General features: G+C 40.9%; 1 protein-coding gene across 1 annotated transcript in view; it reads right to left on the reverse strand.

Moving 5' to 3' along the window:
- Nucleotides 1-23,985, reverse strand: part of AGY1 (Albino or Glassy Yellow 1) — a 388,365-nt gene that overhangs the window by 168,320 nt on the left and 196,060 nt on the right. Inside the window, exon 7 of the mRNA XM_089424074.1 lies at nt 19,272-19,490. Within this exon, the coding sequence (XP_089280200.1) occupies nt 19,272-19,490 (219 nt within the window). The remainder of the gene's footprint in view (nt 1-19,271; nt 19,491-23,985) is intronic.

The following is a 23,985-nucleotide window of genomic DNA, read 5'->3' on the forward strand; positions in this document are numbered from 1 at the left end:
GCAAGTAGCCATCTATTCGACCATACCACGCTCTTGGTGCCTGCTTCAGCCCATACAAGGCTTTCTTCAGTCTACATACAGGAGACTTCTTCTCATGAGTTTCAAAGCCCTCTGGTTGTTCAATGTATACCTCTTCTTCTATTACCCTATTTAGAAATGTCATCTTGACATCCATCTGATGGATCTCCCATCCCATCTGGGTTGCAAGAGATATCACGGTCCTAATAGATGTATACGTGGCTACCGGGGTGAAGGTTTCCTCATAGTCAATCCCTTCCTTTTGAGCATACCCCTTAGCCACAAACCTGGACTTGTATTTCTCAATATTGTCGTCCGCAGCATATTTGATCTTGTAGATCCATCTTGAACCTACCACAGATCTGTCTTGAGGCCTTGATACCACCTCCCAGACATCGTTCACCATTATGGAGTTATACTCCACCATCGCATCTAGCCAGACCTGATGCTGAGCTGCCTCCTTGAAACTGGCAGGCTCCCCATCCTGAGCTACTAACGTCTGATACCGATCTGGTTGTCTTCGCTCCCTCTTACTGTTCCTTGGCTCACCGATGAAGTTCTCTGCATCACGCAGAATCTGACGAAGTTCTCTGCTAGTTCTTCCTCTACCAACAGGTGCTTTTGTTTGCTCCTCCTCTTCATCCTGAGAATCTTCCTTACCTGAGGAAGAATTCTTCACTTCCATTGGTTGAAGAGGCATGACCAATAGATCCTCTTTCGACTAATCCTCAGAGAGCATTTCGCAAGATCTTTTGAAAGCTTTGTCCTCCATGAACTTTACATCTCGTCGTACTACTACCTTCCTGCTCCCTAGAAGATATATTCTGTATGCCTTAGTGTTCTCGCTATATCCCACCAGATACCCCTTTTCTACAGTCTGATCCAGCTTCTTCCTCTTTTCTTCGGGTATGCGGCAATATGCTAAACTCCCAAATATCCTGAAATGACAGACTTCAGGTATCTTCCCGGTGAAGACTTTCTCTGGAATAATCTTGCCCAATGCCCGATGAGGAGTCCTATTCTGAACGTAGACAATTGTGTTGCATGATTCCGCCCACAAGAATTTTGGCATATCCTGATCATACAGCATGGCCCTAGCTACTTCTACAATTGTCTTGTTTTTCCTTTCTGCCACCCCATTCTGCTTCGGATTGTAGGGAGTTGTCCACTCCCTTATGATGCCCTCCTTAGCGCAATAATCAGTGAAGTCCTTATCGACATACTCTCCACCATTATCTGAGCCCAAGAATTTTATTTTCTTACCAGTCAAATTCTCCACTAGAGCCTTGAACTCCTTGAATCGACAGAAAACCTCATCCTTGGTTTTCAGAAAATAAATCCAAGTTTTCCTCGAGTGGTCATCAATGAAGGGAAGGAAATACTCGACACTGCTGAGAGCTTTGACAGACATAGGTCCGCAGATATCTGAGTGTATCAATCCTAGTACACTCTTGGCCATGTGTTTGCTCCTAGGAATGTCGCCTTGGCATACTTTCCTAGGGTGCATCCCTTGCATATATCATCTCGTTTCGTACTCAAATCCGAAACTCCTGTTTCAGTGCTCCTGGGAATTCTCAGAGCTCCATGGTGAAAGTGACCCATCCTTCTGTGCCATAGTTAGTTCAATTCCTTGTCCCCATGACTGCCTATTAGTGCCATTGGAGATTCTAGCTGTAATCTATACAACCGATTACTTTTGATCCCGATCTGCACTTTCTTTTTCCAGCTCGGGTGTTTGACGTATACCTTTTCCTTGTTGAAGTAGACGTCATAACCATTGCCTTCTAGTTGTGACACAGAAAGTAAGTTCATCCCCAATCCTCGTACACGCAACACATTTGTGACACAGAACCGCTCTCCCGATTCAGTCTGAAAAAACTATGGTACCCTTTTCTACTGGAGTACACTTTGCCTTGTTCCCCATGGTGATCTGAAAGTTCATCTTCTCTTCTCGATATTCTAAGAAACACTCCCTGATTCCCGTCATATGCCACGAGGCTCCACTGTCTATATACCATACTTCTGATGGTGCAACACTAGTCATGCATGCCACTTCTTCTTCCAACTAGGAAGCCAACAAAGAGAAATCGAAATCTCTTTCTCTTCTGCAATCTTCTGAAAATTTGTGTTAGTCCCCTGAGGTGGATGCCTCTGCATCATGGTCTCGACCCAAAACTGATTTTCCCTTTCTGTCTCTGATTACTTCCTCCGATACCATGTGAAAATTCTATCATTGCAACAACTAATTTACTTTTCCTACTTATTTCACCATAAGTTATTCATGAAATTACTTCAACAAACATTAAAATAAATATTGTTGCAGATATCACACCGTAATACAGAAACAAACATATGCACAAGAATCAACACATTGACACAGTTATTTTGGACTAACGTCCCCGGAAAAACCCAATGTGGGAAAACCGTTGCAGCAAGGGATGATTTTATTATTCAGCAATTTTCTAATACAACAGGGTGCCAAACTAGCTTACGCACAGATAGACAAATTTTCTAGCACTTCTTCTGAACCAAGCGTAAGCCCTATTGACCTCTGCGTCAACCTGAAACCCTCTGCATCAGCCTACTGAGGCTTTGCGCAGCATCTCTGTCCTTCTGCATCACTCCTGCAGCCTTTGCGTGGATGACACAGGTCTTGCTGGCTCTACGCAGTCTCTATTGCCTTTGTGTGGCTTCCTTTGTCCTTGCGTCTGCCTCTTCTTCCTCTGCATTGATCTCCCATCTCTCTATTTCGTACTTGCTGCCTCCTAACTGCTCTCTAGACCACTGGTTCATTTTCTCAGCTAAACTCGCTCCAGAAATTGAACTGACTAGTCTCCCTCAGTGTATTCTCTAAGTGACCCTCAAGCCTCCTATTATACTTTTCTCATTAACAAATAAATGGCCGAGATTAAGTCCCTAATCAACAGCTAAGATTAGATCTGGCTTGATCCATGTCTTTTGAACCATTCTAACACAGTTTCATATTAATACACATTAATATTTTATTTTCCCTAAGTTTAGACTTAGGGACTCCATTAAAAATATTAATTATTTTAATATCTCCTGAACTGTTTAGAATCTGCCCAAACCTTTTCTGGGTAATGGAGATCTCATGTGCCCCAACCTCTCCACCAAATTTCGTGGCTAGAGCACATCCGATGCTACCTCAAATCAACAATATCTCTTACAGCATAGATGGGGTGGGAGATTCATCAAATGGATGTCAAAACGACATTTATGAACAGTGTGATAGAAGAAGAGGTATACATTGAACAACTAGAGGGCTTTGAGACACAGGAGAAGAAGTCTCATGTATGCAGATTGAAAAAAACCTTGTTGGGCTGAAACAGGGACCTAGAGCATGGTATGGGCAAATCGATGGCTACTTGCAGAAAATGGGATTTGTCAAGAGTGACGCAGATCCAAATCTCTACTATTTGGTCGTAGAGAATGGGCCTCTAATCTTAGTATTATGTATGGATGATCTCTTCTTGATAGGATCATCCAGGCTCATAGGGGACTGCAAGAAGAATCTAGCCATGGAATTCGACATGAAGGATTTGGGATGAATGCATTATTTCCTCGAGTTGGAAGTTTGGCAGCAAAAGGGGGATATCTTCCTTGGGCAAGGGAGATATGCTACAAAAATCCTGAAGAGATTCAGGATGGAGGACTGTAGACCCATGGCTACTCCAATGATAACCAACTGGAAGAAGATTGATGCATCAGAAGACAAAGATGTTGATCCCACCTTATACAGGCAACTCATAGGGTCCCTGATGTATTTGGTCAATACCAGGCCAGACATTTGCTACGCTGTCAACACCCTCAGTCAGTTCATGGTGGAGCCGAAGAGGGCACACTGGGTAGCAGCCAAACAAGTTCTCGGGTATTTTCAGGGAACAGTCCATTATGGACTCTTGTACACTAGGGGTAAGGATATCAGATTGAGTGGGTTTACTAATGCAGATTGGGCAAGAAGTTTAGTGGATCGAAAAAGTACCTTTGGGTACTGTTTGAACATTGGATCAGGAATGACCTCCTGGTGCATTAGGAAATAGAAATTCATGGCTCTGAGCTCAGCTGAGCCAGAATATATGGTCGCAAGCACAGTTTTGTGCAAGGGCATATGGCTTAGAAAACTACTTGTGACCTATTAAGAAGAAAGATGGAGGCGACCAGGATCATGTGTGATAATCAGAGTTGCACCAAGCTCTCTGAGAATATAGTGTTTCACGATCGGTCAAAGCATATTGATATCCGGTGTCATTTTGTCAGAGACTGTGTTCAACGAGGAGTTGTACAGTTGAGCTACATTCCTACAGGAGAACATGTGGCAGACATCCTTACCAAGGCCCTTGGAAGAACCAAGTTTGATTATTTCAGGGAGAAGATGGGAATGATAAAAAATCTGTTTCAGTACCAAAAATGGGTATGATGTTGCAGTGCAGTAGCAGTATGCAATAGCACGATGCAGCATGATGAGAGGGGATGCAGTGCAAATGCAGTACTAGGAGAAAGGACCAACAGCAGCACAGATGCAGAGGGAACTGTCGTACGGATGCAACAGTGGCAGTGGCAGGGCCATGGGCAGCAGTACAGGATGCAGCAGTGCAAAGGATGTTGGGCGGGGAGGCCTAACATCAACACAGGGACCGATGCCAAATAATCAGGGTGATGCTCAGTGTGGAGTATTACTAAAGCACAGTGCTCGCTAAGAGGGAGTGTTGATTTGGGGTAGCATCAGATGTGCTCTAGCCATGAAAATTGGTGGAAAGCTAAAGCACATGAGATCTCCAAGATCGAGAAATGGTTTGGGCAGATTCTAACCAGTTTGGGAGATATTAAAATAATTAAAAATTTTAATGGAGTTCCTAAGTCTAAACTTTGGAAAAAAAAATATTAATGGGTATTAATCTAAAATTGGATTAGAAGGTTCCAAAATTCATGGATCAAGCCAAATCTAATTAGTCGTTGATTAGAGATTTAATCTCGGTCATTGATGGACCAACGAGAAAAGTATAAGAGGAGACTTGAGGGTCAGTTGGAGGACACACAGAGGGAGACCAGTTAGTTCGATTTCTGGAGCGGGGTTAGCTGAAAAATTCGAACTAGTGGTCTGGAGAGCAACAGGAGGCAGGAAGTGCGGAACAGAGAGTTAGGAACAGCACCAGGGGAATAGCGCAGAGGTTAGAGAGGCAGACGCAAAGGCAACAGACTACGCAGTCACTGGAGGGACTGCGTGGGTGACGCGGAGAGGCCCAGTGCTGACGCAGAGAGGCAGGGGCTGACGCTGACATTGGGAGAAGTTTTGAAGAATTTTTCTCTCTACGGGGTAAGCCAGTTTGGCACCTAGTTGTACTGAAGAATTGCTGAATAATAAAATCCTCCCTCGCTGCACCACTTTTCACACATTGGGTTTTTCCGAGGATTGATTGTCCAATATATTTGTGTCGATGTGTTAATTGTTGTGCATGTGTTTGTTTCTGTATTATGATGTGATATCTACAGCAGAATTTATTTTAGTGTTTACTGAAGGATTTTCATAAATAACTTATTGGGAAATAAGTATGTAAAACAAATCAGTTGTTGCAATGATAGAATTTTCACAAATTTTACATCCTGCCTTACTACAATCTTCCTACTGCTCGTAATGTAGATTCGATATGCCTTTCAAGTCTCGGTATAACCCATGAGATATCCAATTTCGGCAGTCTACTCTAACTTGCTTCGCTTCTCATCTGGAATATGAAAATAAGCCACATTTCCAAATATCCTAAGGTGACTCACTTCTGGTTTCTTTTCCGTGAAAACACCCTCCGACGTCTTCTTTCCTAAAGCCCTGTGAGGGGTCCTATTCTGAATGTATACAGCCGTGCAACGCGCTTCTGCCCATAAATACTTGGGTAGATTCTGATCATATAACATCGCCTTTGCCGCTCCAACAATAGTTTTGTTACTCTTGTAGACATTGGACTGCAGATGTCTGAGTGTATTAAACCCAATACACTCTGAGCTCTACAAATGTCTGAGTGTATTAAACCCAATACACTCTAAGCTCTACAAATGTCTGAGTGTATTAAACCCAATACACTCTGAGCTCTATTGTTGCTTCTGGAATAAGCTACTTTGGCATACTTGCCTAGTACGTAGCCTCTGCATGTATCATCATGCTTGGTAGTAAGCACTGGAACCCCGTTAACAATTTCCTTAAGAATCCTTAATGCCCCATGATGTAAGTGTCCCATCCTTCTATGCCACAGTTCATTCAAGTCTTTCTCCCCACTGACATTATTGCTTATCAGTGCCATAGGAGACTCAAGCTGCAACTTATATAACCTGTTTCTTCAAGTTCCAATCTAGGCCCTCTTTTTCCACTTAGGATGCTTGACATATACTCTGTTACCGATGATGTATACAGCATATCCTTTATCTTGTAATTGAGATACTGAAATCAAAGTCATTCCCATAACTGGCACATGCAGTACGTTAGTGGCCCGAAGACTATCTCCCACTACTGTCTGGAATGTAATGGTTCCCTTTCCGACTACGGTGCATTTCATCCTGTTACCCATCGTGATTTGGAAGTTCATTTGTTCCTCTTGATAGCCCCAGAAATATTCTCGTTCTCTAGTCATATGAGCTGAAGCCCCGCTATCAATGTACCAATCCTCAGCTGATGCAAAACTCGATAAGCAAGCAAATTCTTCTTCCAACCTGGAAGCTAATTCGGGATCGATTTGCTTCCAATGTGGCACCACCATCCTATATTGCAGAAATTACTGCCATCTTGCCTGATCTTCGCTCCGATACCATGTGAAAAAATTATGTTGCAGTGATTGATTTATTTCTCCTACTTATTTACAATAATAAGTTATTTACCAATGCTTCAGTAAATATCAAAATAAATTCAGCTACAGACTTCACAAATTATGAACTGAGAAAAGCAAGAGAAACACCAGCACATGAACAATCACATTGACACACTTGTTTTTGGACAATAGTCCCCGAAAAAACCCAATGCGGGAAAACTGGTGCAGTAGATCTGAGGGTTTCTATTATTGGTAGTAAATTTCTTAATATAATATGGATGCTGTTAGCGCTTGAGATTTCACCCTAGGCTGAGGAAGGTAAACCTTCAAGGCAACATCAAACCATTACACCTCGTAGCTAGCCCTACGAGGAAGGAGAAGGCTCTCTCCGGTCAGACTCAAGGTTTTTTCTCAATGGGGTGAGCTGACCAATTAGGATCAAAGATATTAGGCTAGTAAACTGATGAGGAGGATTGATTTAAAGTTTTTGGGGTTTTTAATGACGGGGTTTTTCTGGGCTGCATGGGCAAAATCACAGCTTGAACAGAGAAATATAATGACTACACAGATTATCAACTGAGGCAAGGTAGGCAAGCAATTTAACACCAAATCTAGATTTTAAATGGGATGGCAAGACTGGTGAGGAGCTAAGGAGGGCAAATAATACTTTGAATCCTCCTTAAACAGAAGAAAACATTGAATTGAACAAACTTATAGGCAGAGCATATAATACTATGAATTCTACCTAAACACTTCATTTGCTCAATTAGAAATGATCATGAGGTGAAATGGAACACAACAGATTACATATGAAACACAAGAAACACTTATGCTAAATTAACATACCACAGGAATCTCAGAAGAGCTGTGAAATTTCATTAAAAATCTCTGTCATAGACTGTACAATGAAGCTCAGTTTTTCCTCCAGCTCTCAGCACTCAAAAAACTCCCCCCTCATAAATGGTCTCTGGCTCTGGCTGTGGCTGTGTAAAGAAATCCCGAGAAATGAAGTCTGCCCATGCAATGCCCTGCTGAGTCAACTGATGGGCAACAATAAGCTGGATAAGACCGTGATGGCACAAACTCCGATACTGTTGAGCTGGAGACCGCCTCTGGAACACTGACACCATCCTCTGAATATCATGGAGAAAGAAAACCGGGATGTTCATCATCCTCACCCGGGTGAAGTGCATCAGCAAGTGAATGTGATAAGAGAAGACCCGAGAAAATCTCCCCTCACATGTGAAGTAGTGCATGATAAGCCGCATAATAGAAGCATACTCCGCCCGGAGGAACCTGAAAGGAAAGATCCCCGACAAATGACTCATGAATGTCGGCCTGACATATGGCTCGAAATATACATAGTCCAGCATCTTGCGCTTTGACCACACCTCACCCACATTGGGTATCCCGGTAACCTCTGAAATCATCTCAGGAGAGAACACAAAATTCAACCCTGCAAGAGTGACCTGCCCGTCATGAAGGTGCAAAACAAATAATCGGGCCAACTCCCTGTGGTGCTGAATCTGGGCCAGTCTCTCACAAAACTCCAGACATGACATGTACCGGAAAAAAGTCACTGCCAAAGGGCAAGCCTGTAACTCTGCTAGAGAAGTGGGCTCTTCTCTCTTATGATGACCACCTTTGCCACCCTTCCGAGGCCTCTGTACTTCAGACTCCGAAGAAGAAGACCGGTCATCACCTTGCTCATTAGTTTCAATGGTTGGCATGATGTTATTGAGCAAGGTGGAGAAAAAGAACACAACTGATTGCTGCCCTGCCTGCAAAATGCTGAGAAGTATGTTGTTTTCAAGGGGAAAAAATCATGAAGGAAATGTTAGGGGTGGGGACTTTTAATAAGGAAAGGGAAATATATAAAAACAGGGAATTTAAAGGACTGATCCACAAAATATCAAACATGTTCCTCATCTCTTATCATTTGGAAATCATTTGCAAATAAATACTTTATTAGGGAAAATATGTGTAATGATCACCAAGGGAAAGGACAATATATATATATATTTTTTTTAAAACATGGGGTAAAGGACAGCATGATCATAGGGGTATGGGGTAGCATCAATCATTAGCATCAACAGGCTGCTCCTTTAATTTGTCTTTGAATGTACTTTACAAGCATACTCTGTTTTTTCAAGTTTATGTGCTTTTGATGCTAAGGGGAAACAAAGCATTAGTTTGTATTTGTCATGAGGGAAAAAGGGGCTTTAGTTACATGTTGACAAAAGGGAAGGGGATTTCAATTGCACTGGGATTTTTAGGGAAGGAATAGAGCAATTGAACTGGGATTTTAATGAAGGGAAAAGTAGGGAAAACAGAGTTTAAAATTGGGGAGATGCAACAATTGTTCCTGTGCAAACCCTATCACAGCAAACTGTCCATTTTGAGCATCATGTACAACTGTATATTGTTGATTTTGGCATGAATGTTTACACAGCATCCTTGCCTCAGATTTTTACACAACAATATGTCTTTTTGCTCTTGTAGTGGCTAGGCTATGGCATGGTAATACTTGACTCTGTTTTTGTGGTGAACATGCACATGCATTTGCCATATATATATACTCTTTTCTTTTTCATAACATTTCTTTTTATCTTTGCTGTGTTTTTATATATCTTTTGTTTTATTAACTGTTGTGTGATAATGCTTTAGGGTTTGAGTAGGGTATATAGGCATTAGGGTTTGGGAAGGAAAGATAGGCATTAGGGTTTTAGGAACTTTGGGATGGGATTTTTTAGTATAGTTTGCAAATGAGATAAAAGAGAGAGACACACTGACATTTGTGAACCAAAATGGGAAACCAAGGAGGGAAAAAGGAATTATAAACCTTGAAAAACAAACATAACCCTAGCATAATGCCTACAACACAAACAATCATTCCTATCCTTTCTCCATGCATTTTTTTCTGTGATAACATACATATCAAGCCCATGAATTCATATCTCTAGCTTTCAAATGTATAAAGAGACCCTACCTCGACCGATTGAGTGAATGAGAGAGAGTTTGGGTCGATTTTGGAGGTTCTTGGGCAAATCGGCCTGAGTGGTCGCGCCCCCGTGCTGAGTGGTCGCGCCCCTGCTGAGTGGTCGCGCCCTTGTAAATTTACACAGCAAAAATTGCGCTGAGTGGTCGCGCCCCACCCAAGTGGTCGCGCACCCAGCAAATACCCAATTTTGCTGCAAATCGCCTTCTTCGACCTCTCAAGTGTGTTTGCTTGCTCTCAAATGCATAATGAGGCTCCTTAGAGGGAAATTTGACCTTTATATGCCCAAATTTGAAAAAATTAACTCACCAAACCCACTTTGTAATGTTTTTGCTTTGGCATTCATTTTAACACTGTTTTTTGAGTTCATTTTGTCCTGATTTTGGCCTTTTGAATGTTTTAACTCCGTTCTTTTTGCAGGTTAGCCATCTGAGGGATGCTAGTGAGGAGACCAGGGTTATTGCCGGCATTTTGGAGAATTTTGAAAATTTTCTTTATTTTTGCAAATTTCACATGACCTTGGGTTTAAAAAACAGAGTTTTTAAAACCAAGGTATAAATGAGCTGCAACTGATGAAAAATATTAATGAAACATATGTACATGCTTCCTTCTGGTTTGCTGGGCACATGAACCTTTGACTCATGACCTTGCAGTGATTTTTGACTTAAAACCCTAGACCTAAGACTTGGGATCTCAAGACCAAAATAAACAAGTATAGCACAAGCTCATTAAATGACATGACCTGCTCCAGCAAAACCAAGAAGGGAACAAAAGACCAGCTCCTCCATCAGTGTTATGGCATGCCTAATGGGATGCAAGACTGACACTGATGAGACACCTACTTATGCAAAATGCAAAGAGCTTTTGATCATCGATGGAGGGCTCAAGACCGACACTAACAGATGCCATAGAGAAATGGCAATCCACTCAGAGAAGATAACTGATAGAAAAATAGTGAGAATTTTCTCACACTGAATCTGGAGATTTTGCACTGGCCCCAACTCCTGGATGACCCACTGCACAATCTCTGTGTGAGCCTACGCAGTCACTGCGTGGCTTCTGCGTGGAGACTCCCTCTAACTGCGTCACCCTTGTTATTGCTACGTCTGTTGCTGAGAAATCGAGATTTCATCTGTCAATCACCCACAGTGATTCTTGACACTGATCTCTGCTATCCCCCAGCAATTCTGCGTCAACCTCCTCCAGTTGTTGTGTTGTCCCTCCTTGGCACTATGTTGCCTCTCTGATCCTTCATTGTCTTCTCTAAAGTATATTCACTAGAACTAGAAATCACTTCCTTCCAGTACTGCCTTTGATCCTCACTTCTTGATCACTTGTTCGAATTCCTTAGCCAACCCTACCCTAGGAATATCGAACTGACTGATCAACCCTCTGTGTGTTTTCAAATGAACCCCAAGCCTCCTTCTTATACTTTTCTCATTGAGACTTCAACGGCCGAGATTAAGTCTCTAATCAACGGCTAAGATTAAAACTTGACTTGATCCGTCTTCTAGAACATGCTCACCCATACTTTGATTAATACTCATTAATATTTTAATTTTTCTAAGTTTAGACTTAGGAACCCCATGAAAAATATTAATTATTTTAATAAAATACAATCCAGGTGGAATTTCACCAGACGGTTTTTGGGTTCTTTAGAACTCATACGCCTTAGCCTCTCCACCAATTTTCATGGCTAGAGCACATCCGATGCTACCAAAAACTAGCAGATAGGAGGTCAAAAATCCAATCAAGTTATCGAATATTGTCTCTTAGGCTGACTTCAATGGTTGATCTTTTAACAAAGCTCTGATACCATGTTGAAATTCTATGATAAGTGCAATAGAATATAGTTTTATGCCAAGTAATTACTTCCTAGTGATTTTCAACCACTATTTTATGCCACTGCTATCATTGAATAATTACACTTCATAAAACCTCAACAATAAATGCAGTGAAAACAATAAAGATCATAGAAAGATAGCTATGCACAAAAAGAGAATATTTTTACCTTAGGAAAAAACCTAACAACTTTTCTTAAGAGAAATTATTCTTCAACAAGGTTTACAAATCAGATATTTTTCTAGAAATTTCTGCCAATATACAAGTCAAAATACTAGTCAAACCAAATCAAATTCAATAGTTGGTCAATGCTAGTCAAAACCACTCAAAAGTCAACTCTGGTCAAATTTTGACCTGCAGTTTTCGATCAAACCTAGTCGTTATGCAGTCAAATTTGGTTAATGCCCTGTGGTCAAACCTCTGCGGTCAAGCTCAATCAACTTCAGTCAATTAGCTGCAGTCAAACTCAGTTGATTTCTCACACGTGTGGCCTCAAGAATGCTGGTCAAACTCAGTGATGAAGAGAGAGGACTTGCTCTTGCTTTGTCCTAAAATGAGACATCAAAACGTCTTATTTATACATGTCCAGGGGGTGTGACAACCCAAGGGACGCGTCCTTTCACTGGTTGACTGATTTGACTTCTTTCTAGGCTGACTTGTCTATCTAGGGTCAACTTGAATACCTCCCATTGCTACAAAAAATCAACAAATGTTAGGTACAATTTTACTAGGGTCATCACAGAGGTACATAGAGGGCTTGATGCTCTTGATTAAATGTTAGTTCCATACCCTCCTACATGATAGGATCCAATGAAAACATTGTAATTCCCCCAATCCTGAAATCCCAAAAACTGTTTAGTCTCTTGGATTTTGAGTGGGATCTAAAATTCTACTTTCTCCATATGAAACTCAATGAGGTCAGAACCACTCTCAAACATCTTGAGTCAATTAATAGTAATGATAAAAATTTAAGTGGAAGGTTGAAAATGAAAGATAAAGGTGAATTTCAAATGGTAATTTAACATTGTCATTAATTACATAGCAATAATAAGGCCCTAGGGTTGAATATTAGGATTCCCTACTCAATAAATTATTGTTTTCAAGAAAAATTCAAGAGGGATGCCCACAAGCAGCCATTTTGGGGAAACATGTCCCCCACATTGGGGAAATGTTTCCCCTACATCTCCCCAAGTTTCTCCAAAAGGGGGATGTAGGGAAATGTTTCCCCAAGTGTCCCCCCATCCCAGGAGCGTGGTAAACGTGGGGAGCACACCCCCACCTTGGGGGGCGCATCCTAGGGGAACACTGCATAATAGACCTAGGGCACATCAATACAAAATCGCACTCTTGGCCTACAAGTCTTTAACTTGCATCATTGGGCTTACAATGGTGTTATGCAGTGTGAAAAAATGTTTGTTTGTACCCTTGTTGAAAGGACGGGTGACATAGCCCTTTTTGCAGAAAAATGGCATTCTACAAATATTGCATTATGATATCATAAAGGCCCAAGACTATTACATTATTACCAAATCATGAGCTTATATATGAAATAGCTCCTGTACATAGAGTCTAATGCCAAGTGAAGATGTTGTGGACAGGTGCACAACAAGGAAGATAGCAACATAACTAACCAACAGAAAAGCATCCAGAAGAAAGTGACCAATTGAAATGTTGTAGCAAAATGCCAAACATTGGTGATCATGATTTGCATCATGGTCTCATGATGTATCTACAACTTGTTGCTTCAAAATTCAACAGTGTAAGCTCCAATTTCTCATTAAACCCTCTAAATTGTGACCTTTCACTAGCGTTATTCAATTTAAATCATCAAATACAACTCCTAATGCATTAGATTTATTCCATATTGCTTGATCTTAAATAGATATCAATGCAAACAGTTCACTGCGCAGGTTATATCCAATGCCTATGCCTGTCAGAATAACCATGTCATGTCACATAAGCAGTGTGGAAAAAGTCGAAGTCGGGATTAATTCGGCAAGGGTCCAAAAGTTGAAAAACTCAGCAAAGTCGAGAGTTTTTCGAAAAAGTCGGCAAAAAGTTGGCAAAATTAAAAAAACACAAAATTATTCATTTTTTTTTAATTTTTTTTAACATCTAGAGTATCCACAACATCAAATAAATGCATTTCCACATAAACATGTAAATAAAGCTAATATATAATATGTATATGAAGTCTAGTGCTACATCACATATCAAAATAGTGAACCCCCTCCTGAATTTTGAGTCCTGTCTGAGTCTCAACTCTCAAGAGTCAAAATATCAACAAAAAATATAATAAATGTACATCATGAGTCATCTAAAAGTCATCAAGTAATCACTAATCAGTCACTGAGATCCTCTTCCCCTTTTACGGGAATAGGGAATGGCTTTGCCTTTTCCTCTAGAGGAAGAAGACCCTGCCCCTGGGGATACAAAAGGAAATGGACTCAATCGTCCTCTAGAAGTTGATGGAAGAGGTGGCCTCTGTGCTACGCTGCCGCTGCTGCTGCCCACCCTAGATGGTGTCACCTCCTCCTCAGCATCCTCATCCAGCTCTGCGACTGCCTCCTGACCCTGATGTTGCTCCGCCTCCTCCTCCTCTATCTCTGGCTCTCCCTCCTCTACAACTGCTACATCCTCTAGATCCACACCTAACCAATCCGGGTTCGTGTCCAAGATTGGCCTCTCAGTCTCAACTCTCCATGCAGCGGTGGTATCAATATTGTCCAATGAGATGGCTTCCACATCAGTAGGTTTCTGAAGCTGTCTCACCCACAATCGAAGATTGTAGTAGACGTATACCATGTCATTGAGGCGTTGGGATTCCAATCTGTATTAGGGTCATAGATTGTAAATTACTTAGAAAATTTAAATATTAAAATTAATCAAACGAATTCAAAAAATTTAATTTAAAATCTTTTTAGTTTTTCCCTGTTGTGCTTTTTGGAGTGTATTTTGTCAAATACACTCCAGTTGCGCTCACACCCAGAGGAACTGCATGTTGGGCTGAGCACTCGAATGGCAAGCTTTTGGAGATGGGGTACTCTGGCACCATAGCTTGTCCACCAAGCATCTACAAGTTAAAAGAAAAATGAGAAACATAAAAAAAAACATTGAAATTCTAAACATGAAAGTTTGAAACTTTGAAACAAACTGAAGCTTACCTGGCATTTTGGTCGTCCTATTCTTAATAGCCATGTTAAAACCAAATGTGCCACCTCCCATCCTATAGACCTCCATTTCTTTAGAAATCTCCTCACGTTCTTACTCAGATGACACCATCCTCTCGACACAAGCGAAGAATCCATCCATCACCTCGGCATCAAATCTGAAACCACAAGCATAAGAAAATGCAGGGTTGAGGTAGACACCTGCAGCATGAATGCGGTGATGGAGGGTATTGTTCCATCGCTGATCAATCACTCTCCATATGACCTGTTGTTTCTCTAACCCCTCGTCTCCCTTATCTGCATAATAAGCATGGATGGCTTCTTTGGCCCTATCCATGGCCTCATACAAGTAACCCATTGCGGGCTTCTCTCCATCAACCAACCGAAGAACCTTTACCAAAGGTTCTGAAATGGCACACACCTCCTCTACTCCTGCCCAAAAGCTCTGATCATATGAAACTAGTCTGGATATGCCATTTCCCTTCGGTTTGTGGCTAATAGATAAAGAACGCCAATCCGTTGAGAGAAACATGCTCTTCACCTCCCACATAGAATTCAACAGAGACTGAAGAGATGAAAGTAGTGGCAAATCGTGTAATGGCAGGCCGCACCAACTCTTTGTTGTTGGTGAATTTTCTCATCAAGCTAAGCACAGATGAATGATTATAAATAAATTTTGTTATGCTCTTGGCTGATTCAACAATATCCCTCACAGTAGGAATTTTACCTATATCCTCCAACATCAAGTCAATGCAATGAGCAGCACAAGGTGTCCAAAACAAGTTAGGATACCTCTCCACAAGCATCTTGCCAGCGGCAACATAATTTGCAGCGTTGTCCGTTATGACTTGGACAACATTGCTTAGGCCTACTTCCTGAATGAAGAGGTCCAACAACTCACATAATAAACGTGCATCTTTAATATGTGCAGATGCATCAACAGATTTCATAAACATTGTCCCCTTGGGACAACTAACCAAGAAGTTAAGAAGGGTCCTACCCTTCTGGTCAGTCCAACCATCTGACATGACTGTGCATCCAGTGTGCTCCCATGATGCCCTAAACTCTGCCAATCTAGCAGTGCACTCAGTCTTTTCATCTTGAAGAAGAGGCCCTCTCAATTCTGCAAAGGTGGGGGCTTTGTACCCCGGGCCAACGACAGCAACAACATCAAACATAGGCTGGTAGAATGGGTTTGTCTTGGCAATGTTGAAAGGAACATCACTCCATAGAAGACACCTACTGACCAACTTGTCAGCTTCTGCCTTTTCCTTTTTTTTCATTGATGATCTGATCCCAGGTTGTGAACCAGTTGTTGTTCTAGGAACAAAAAAAGATGAGATAGAGGGATGAGTACCCATGGGTGAGGAAGGTGATGCTGTTGTAGAAGCACTGCCACTCTCATTTCCCCCCACTCTTGAGCCCCCTACAAGTTGTTTTGTTATTGCTGCCCTGGTCTCTTTTCCCTCCTCTTTATCCATCAATGATTGAATGGCCCGTCGGATGATTTCTGGAGTTGTGTTTTTGCAAAGTTCAACATTTTGCCCCGGAATTTGCCCCAAATGGAATTTTAATCTGTTGATGCCTCCTGACATATGCTTGCCACACAACTTGCAAGTCAAATACATTCTATTGACCCCCCCAGTTTCGGGTGTAGCATCAGGCTCACCAAACTCCCACATAGAATCCAAAATCCTCAGCATTTTGTTTTAAACTTTGAGCCGGAATTTTAAGTTTAAACCTGGGCACAAAAAAAATTGAAAACAACTTCAATTAGCAATGATCCATCAAAAATTAAAATAGTAGCAAATTAGCAATGAAAAGAATGCAAAGAAAGTGGTACTGTCACTGTGATTTCAATTTTCAGCCCTTGTGTATATATTTTTTATTTATTTTGTGAATATATATTTGGGATTTTACTTCACTGTTTTTACATTTTCTTTGAATGGAAAGAATGCATGAAAGTGGTACTGTCACTGTGATTTCAATTTTCAGCCCTTGTGTATATATTTTTTATTTATTTTAATATTTTGTGAATATATATTTGGGATTTTACTTCACTGTTTGCTTGCAGATTTGAAGGGTAGGGCGTAGATCTCTTAAACAAGTTTTTATAGGTGGATATGTCCTCATAAGAAGAGAAACAAATTAATTTTTTAAAGGGCAAGCCCTCCTCCTCCTTGGTGGCCTAAGTTATCAATTTTTTTTGGGAATTTTTGAGGGCTGCAGACCTTTCCTAGTCTCTCTACGAAGCCACAAGCCTTCTAAGGCTACCCTCTGCTACTGTAATGTTTTTTAAATTTTTTGCAATTTTTAATTTTTTTTTGAGGTTATTAACTTTGACTCTTTGACATGCCACTATCTTCACCACAATGGGCTAGGCATCTATGAACCCATTGACAATAATCCAACTGTGTTTTAACTTTTTTTTTAAATACTTCCATTTCAGGCTTCTAGTACTTTTTCAATTAGTTGTGGGTTCAAAACTGGTTATTTAACTGCCATGATCAGTTCTGTCTAATTAATTATTAAACAGATAAACAGTGAACACTACTATAATACTATTATCACTGTACAAATCATGTTTGAGAGCCAAGGACTTAAAGAGGTTTTTCATGTTTGTAGATGAAGCAGACAACTCAAACAGTTCATTCAATAAAAAAAATTGATTTTCTCAAGCTGCATCTTATTTATCACTTGCCACCACTTTCTGCCATTACATCACAGGCTTGACACAGAAATAAAACAAAGGCCGACAACACTAAACCATAATTTTCAAATAAAGCTAGTCCTTCCCTGTACAAAGTTCAAACAACTTTACATTATGCAGCATATGTTCATGAACTGAAAGTTCTGTGTGACATAGTCATTAGCGTTACAAGTTGTGAATATCATAGGTATCACTTTGTCATTTTTCGCAGATCATGGAAGAGTTCCTTATTTCTCTTCTTAGTATTATGAGCCAACCGAAGAGTTCCTTAAAGCTTATACTTATGCAAAAGAGAGAGTCGAGACCCTACAAGTGGAGACATAAATCTTTGTGGTAGACTTGGTAACCTTAGGGTATTTGCACAGGTGCACCGTGAGCAGAAGACGAAAGATTGGTGGGTTGATCATGCAAGGGAATGTATGACGTAAATTTTATGGTGAACCGTGAGAAATCAAAAGCAATAAATAATCAATATTAAACAGGAAAGATTTATTATTTAACTGTAACATTGGATGAGGATCTACGCTACCGGCAATGTTGACAGTTGAACTGGAAGTTGGAACGCTATCAATGATTCAATCCGGCTCCTCTCCACGCTTGCACGATGCAAACCCTTGTTCTCTCGGTTCTCCAAACGCAATGAAAAACGCACAAACCAAATCGCAAAAACTAAACCGAGTTATAACCATTTGCGGCATTTTATCAGCAAAAAAATTTCCACGCCGATTTTTTCGATCGACTCGCGATTTAATCGGGAGTATTTTGAAAAAATCGCGATTTTTTCGTTTATGAAAAAATCGCCAAAAAATCGGCCGATTTAATCCTTTCGCTGAAAAAATCGCGTTTTTAGGAATAAATCCCGATTTTTTCGGGACTTTTTCCACACTGCACATAAGCACCTATATTAACCTTCAAATCTTAAAAAATCCTGAAAATGCTAAAGAAACCAAATTGTCTTATTTAATACTTTAAGTAATGTGTCATAAGTGTCTCTTTGGGTGTAATATAATGTAGATTACTAAATGTAAATGGTATGCGCAGAACACAGTTTTTTTACTAATATCAATTTTAAAACACAATAGTGAGAAAATAGTACAATCCAAAAACTTGCAGATTGAATGTAAGAATATATAGAACCAACAAAATAGAGCATTCTTATAAACTCATTTGTTAATAATGATAAAATAAGACATCCAAAATTGTAAACTACATCGCAGATGCCCTCTAATAATACAATATGTACCTTAACTTACTATAAAGTTTACTACTAAAACTGCATTTCCAAAAATGTCAATATGTAAACAAGAAATAAAGGAAGAGTAATACAAACGATAAGTGCCTCTTTGGGTATGATAACATGCATATTTGTGAATGTAAATAACATGTTTAGAATTGATTTTTTTGAGGAATGTCATTTAATGATAAGAGAGAACAGTCGGAAACCAGTAAAACTCAAAAATTATAAAAATTTACAATGAACATATGTGATATCTAGAACTGACAAACAAGCATTCTTATGAAGCCATTTGATAATAATGGAAAAACAATACCAACCAAAATTCCAAATTATATTGTTGAACCCTTCTAAGGATACTCAATATGTAAATTAACCTGCTAAAGTAACAGATAAAAGTTGTTGAACGTGTATACAACAAATTACTAAGAGTTTAGGTTATTGGCATGATCTTCATTTTATTACTAACTCATTTCCAGATACTGACCTGCATGACACGGCCAGTAAATTCATCCACAATAAGAGCCTCCTTGCCACGAACAATGTAATTCACATCTCTCAAAAACAATTCCTTTGCTTTTATGGCATTTAATACAAATGAAGCCCATTGTTCTCGAGGATCATATAGATCTTTTACACTCAAAATTTCTTCAGCATCCTCATATCCTTCCTCAGTTAGCAAAACTGTCTTCTGTTTTTCATCAACCTGCCAAACAGAAACAAGTTGCCTTATATAATTGAGCTACAGGATAAAATATGGAAAAAATATTATGTGTATCTCAAGGTTGCTTGGGAGCGGTAGTGGCAGCAGGAAGCAGGAACGGAAGCTGGAGCAGGGAGCAACATTTTCAAAAGCTCCCGAGTCGGGAGTGAATCGGGAGCGAATTTTATATAATATATACTTTTATATATTTTGATGCATATATGTCAACAAAAGCATGTAGAATGATGAATTAGTTATAAAAAACATAAAAACATGGATTAAACCATATAACATCAATCATCTAGTAGTTACAATCTTCATCAACCACAGGTCCACAAGTTACAAGTTTTCATTTATATAGCATGTAAGGGTGCACATAACCAAAATAGCATCAAGTGCAATCCATCTCTAAACCGAAAATACATCAACAAATAGGCTCTAGATGGCCTCTAGCATCCAAAAATATCATGCTACAACAAATACCTACATATCATCAAAATCATTGCTTATCTTGGGATCTTTGTCATTAATATCACCCTCTAAGCATTAACATAAGATAGAAAAAATGTAGCATGTCAAGTCAAGATTTTGTTTGAGTGATGGGTACATTTTTAGTAGGGTCATGATAGAGGAGTTCGACAACCAATGTCACTAACATCAAGGTACATAGAGGGATTGGTGTTTCTGATTAAATACAGGTTCCATACACTAGTACATGACAAAATCCAATCGAAACATTGCAATACCCCCAATCCTGAAATCCTGAAAAACCGATAAGTCAGCTGGATTTTAAGTGAGATCTAAAATTCTACTTTCTCCATATGAAATCCAATGAGGTTACCATGAATTGCATATCAATACTAGGGCCATAGGCTTTATCATTAGACTTCCCCACTCAGAAATTCTTGTCTCTTTGAAACAAAATTGCATTTCAAATGTGCTTGAAAAAAAATTTGCAAAAAGAACTAGGGAGCGCACTCCCGAGGTCGCTCCCGAAGGGAGCACGCTTCAGGGGCGGATTTGAGGGGGGAAAAGCTCCCCTGCAACCTTGGCGTATCCTCCAATAAGTAAGAAAATAAGCATGACAGAAAAGTTGTTGTATGGAGTAAAAACCCAAGCATAGAAGATACAAGAATGTTTGGGATCCGTGAAGGATGTTGAATTGTGTAGCTTGGGAGGTACTCCAAGCCCTAGGGTTTAGGGTTTGGAGGGCAAAGCACCACAAGGGTCACTTGTGGGCTTGGAACCCAAGTATGGGGTTTTGCACCAAAACATGTTTTGGGCATTTCTGGGAGCACATTTCTACATGTGATGGCATAAGACAATAGAGGGCAAAAAGGAGAACCCAATGCTTCGAGAATCGTCAAATTTCGAGTTGTAGAAGTGGAGATATGAATTTTTGAAGGTTAATTAAGGAGTTTTCACGTGTGTCAAGGTCGGCTTGGTGTAAAGTTTGACATATGACAGTGGTTGGAGCCCTTATGTGATGCTTTATAGAGCTCCTCATTTATGTATAAATAAAGGGTGAGTATGAGGCTTATTCCTCATCCAAAAGTGCAACATTCATCTTGCATAAGCTTGTTGGAGAGAAGGATTATCTTTGAAATTACCGCAGCAAAGGAGGAAGGGACAACATGGTGTCTTAGGGTTGTTTCGGGGGTCTATTTGAGGGCCGAGCTGTTGTGAGGGGAGGTCGAGGCAGCTCCCTAGAGGGTCGAGGCAAGGAGAGGTTGGTTCAGCCTGCGTGGAAGTGTCTTGGGTGCATGACTCTGAAAGGAAGGGCAGTGTATGGTGTTGTAGGTGGGCCACAGGCCCTACCTCATCCTTGGAGGGCAGTGTGGAGTTGTTTAAGGGTTGTTTATGCCCAAGACAGCAACCAAGGGTGCTAGCACCTCTTCAAGAGTAGGCCACATCCAAGGAGGGTTGTTTTGGTGGTTGATCAGGGGTTATTACAGCAGGTAGATACACCCTAACTAATCATAGACATAACAGCAATGACACAGACTTGGACAGCAGTTTTGATAAGTGTTGGATCCGTGTTTTTGGGTCAGATTTGGATCAGAATTGGAGCAGCCTGTGGGAGCCAATTTGGAGGCTTGTTTGAGTGACCATAAGCCTTCATCAGTGCAGATTCTGCAGTGTAGTATTGGGTGCCATTGATCTGGTGGAGGGTAGTGTGTTGGCTACTCAAAGTAGCCCTAGACAAGCTATCTTGAAGTGACGAAGAGGAGCTGAAGATTGGGTGAAGTTTGGTGCCGAAGTGCAGCACCTTGATGGACAAAGGTGACTACTAACCTGGCAGTTTGGAGCTCGGGAATTAGGCCTACCTAGAGAGCAGATTGGATCAGCCCATGTACATGCTACAGAAATGACGTGTAGCAATGTTAGGTGGCAGCCCTCCTGGAGTCTCGATGTCTTGTGGCCTTAATGGATTAAGGCAAAACTAGTGAGCAGTACGAGTGCAAAGGACCGACAAGACAAGATACGACATAGAAGTTGCAGCGAAGTTTGTCATTGTATCTTGTATACCATAGACTGTTGTATTATTCAGATTTGGTTTAATATAACAAAGATTGGTGGTTGTAAAATATTGTACAATTGTGTTAAAATTTGTGTATATTTGTGCATGTGTGATTTACTGCTTTATATTTCTGTTGTGCAAAGTAGTTTATGGTTGAGATTCTTGGTTTGGTAGTGTCAATGATGTTAAGACTATCCTCGACCGAAGGTCGTGGAAATTCAACATGGTATCAAAGTGTGTCGGAGCTACTTTGGAAGTCAGTGAACCAGAGTTGCGCACAGCGGAGTACAACTTAAGAGGGAGTTGGTCACATTGTAGGTGATAATGGTGAAGTTGCAGGTAGGTCTTCGGTATGAGGACAAGTTGGAGGGGTTGTCCAACTATACTCCTTGGAAGGAAAAGATCAAGTTGGTCTTGCAGGTCAACAAGATCTAAGAGTTCGCCGAGAAATAGATCAAGAAGCCAACCGACCCTAAGGAGCTCGAGGGCAAGATTGATCATCCTAGATGGTGTGAAGGATGCCCTAATACCTCATTTGTCTCGGAAGAACAGTGCACATGAGATGTGGATGGCTCTTCAGAATTTGTTCCAGAATAAGAACAAGAACCGGGTACTAGTATTGGAGGATAAGTTGAAGTCCACCAAGATGATAAAGGGTGAAAGCGTGACCTCGTATCTGACGAGATTGTCTCAGGTCAAAGATGAGCTTGCTACCATCAGTGTGACTATCTCAAATGGAGATATGGTAAGGATTTCCTTGAAAGGGTTCACCGAGGAATGGAAGCCCTTCATCAAAGGGATCGTTGCCAGGGAGAAGCTGCCAGACTAGGATAGACTGTGGGATGACTTCATTCAGGAAGAGTTGCGAGATGAGGATCTTCATCCAAAGAAGAATTCTTTCGATGATGACATGGCACTTGCAACGCGAATGAAGGGTAAGCACAAGAAGGACTTGATTAAAGTCAAGTGTTTCAACTGTGGAGAGATGGGTCATTATTCGTCGAGATGTCCGATGTAGAAGAAGGGAGATGATGAGGAGAGGAAAGGAAAGAAGGTCGCCGATGTTGCCACTTCAGCTGAGATAGATGATCTCACCAAGAGATTGGAAGAGGACTTTGCTATGATTTCTCATTTCTCACAGGGCACTGTCAATGAGGATGGACATTACGTGGACAATGGTGCGACAAAGCATATGACAGGGTCACAGGAGGGTTTTGAGACTCTAGCTGAATGGGACTTGAAGTTGCACATGGTGTTGGGCGACAAGAGTCAGTTGGAGATCCGAGGATTAGGAGTTGTGCCATTCAGGATGGAGACAAGATGTGTGATGTGCGTCCAAGATGTATTGTTTGTACCAGGACTCAGATATAGCGTTATTTCCGTCTCGATGATCGAGAGAAAGAGGTTTGAGGTCTTGTTCCATGATGGGAAGGAAAGACTCAAGCCCAGAGGCTCTAAGTCTGATGGGATTGTACTCGGAGTTAGAGAGCATGGTCTCCACAAGTTGACGAGCAAACCTGTGGATCATGGAAAGAAGCAGGTGGAACAGGTGCAGGTCCCATAGAAGCAAGTGCAGGTGCAGGTGAAAGGTTCCCGAGAAGAAGGTACACTTTCAAGAGAAGAAAGTCTAGGTTCAAGAGACCCAGAGGGAGTTGAGTTCGAGAGGGAGCTTGCAGGCTCAAAGGGAGACTTCGTAGCCCAGGAAGAGTGCATGGTCAGTGGGGAGCAAGGGTGCTCCTACAACTGCCAAGAAGGAACCATTGAGAGATTGAAAAGTGATACCGGAGAAGAAGAAGAAGCAGGATGCTTCTAGTGACAGGGACAGTTCCGAGAAGGGCATAGTTCATTGTACAGGAACTGCTGCGATTGTGAGCGCCAAGAGTTGGGCAAGTGTTGCGAGCAGTGACAATGATGACAAGATACTTCCTAGTCTTGGAAGTACCTCCCTTGCTAAGAGGGAGTGTTGATTTGTGTAGC

Source organism: Pinus tabuliformis, chromosome 4_2 (genome assembly GCF_031772625.1).
Source record: "Pinus tabuliformis cultivar Carrire ecotype Pingquan chromosome 4_2, CPIR1, whole genome shotgun sequence".
NCBI classification, from domain to species: Eukaryota; Viridiplantae; Streptophyta; class Pinopsida; order Pinales; family Pinaceae; genus Pinus; species Pinus tabuliformis.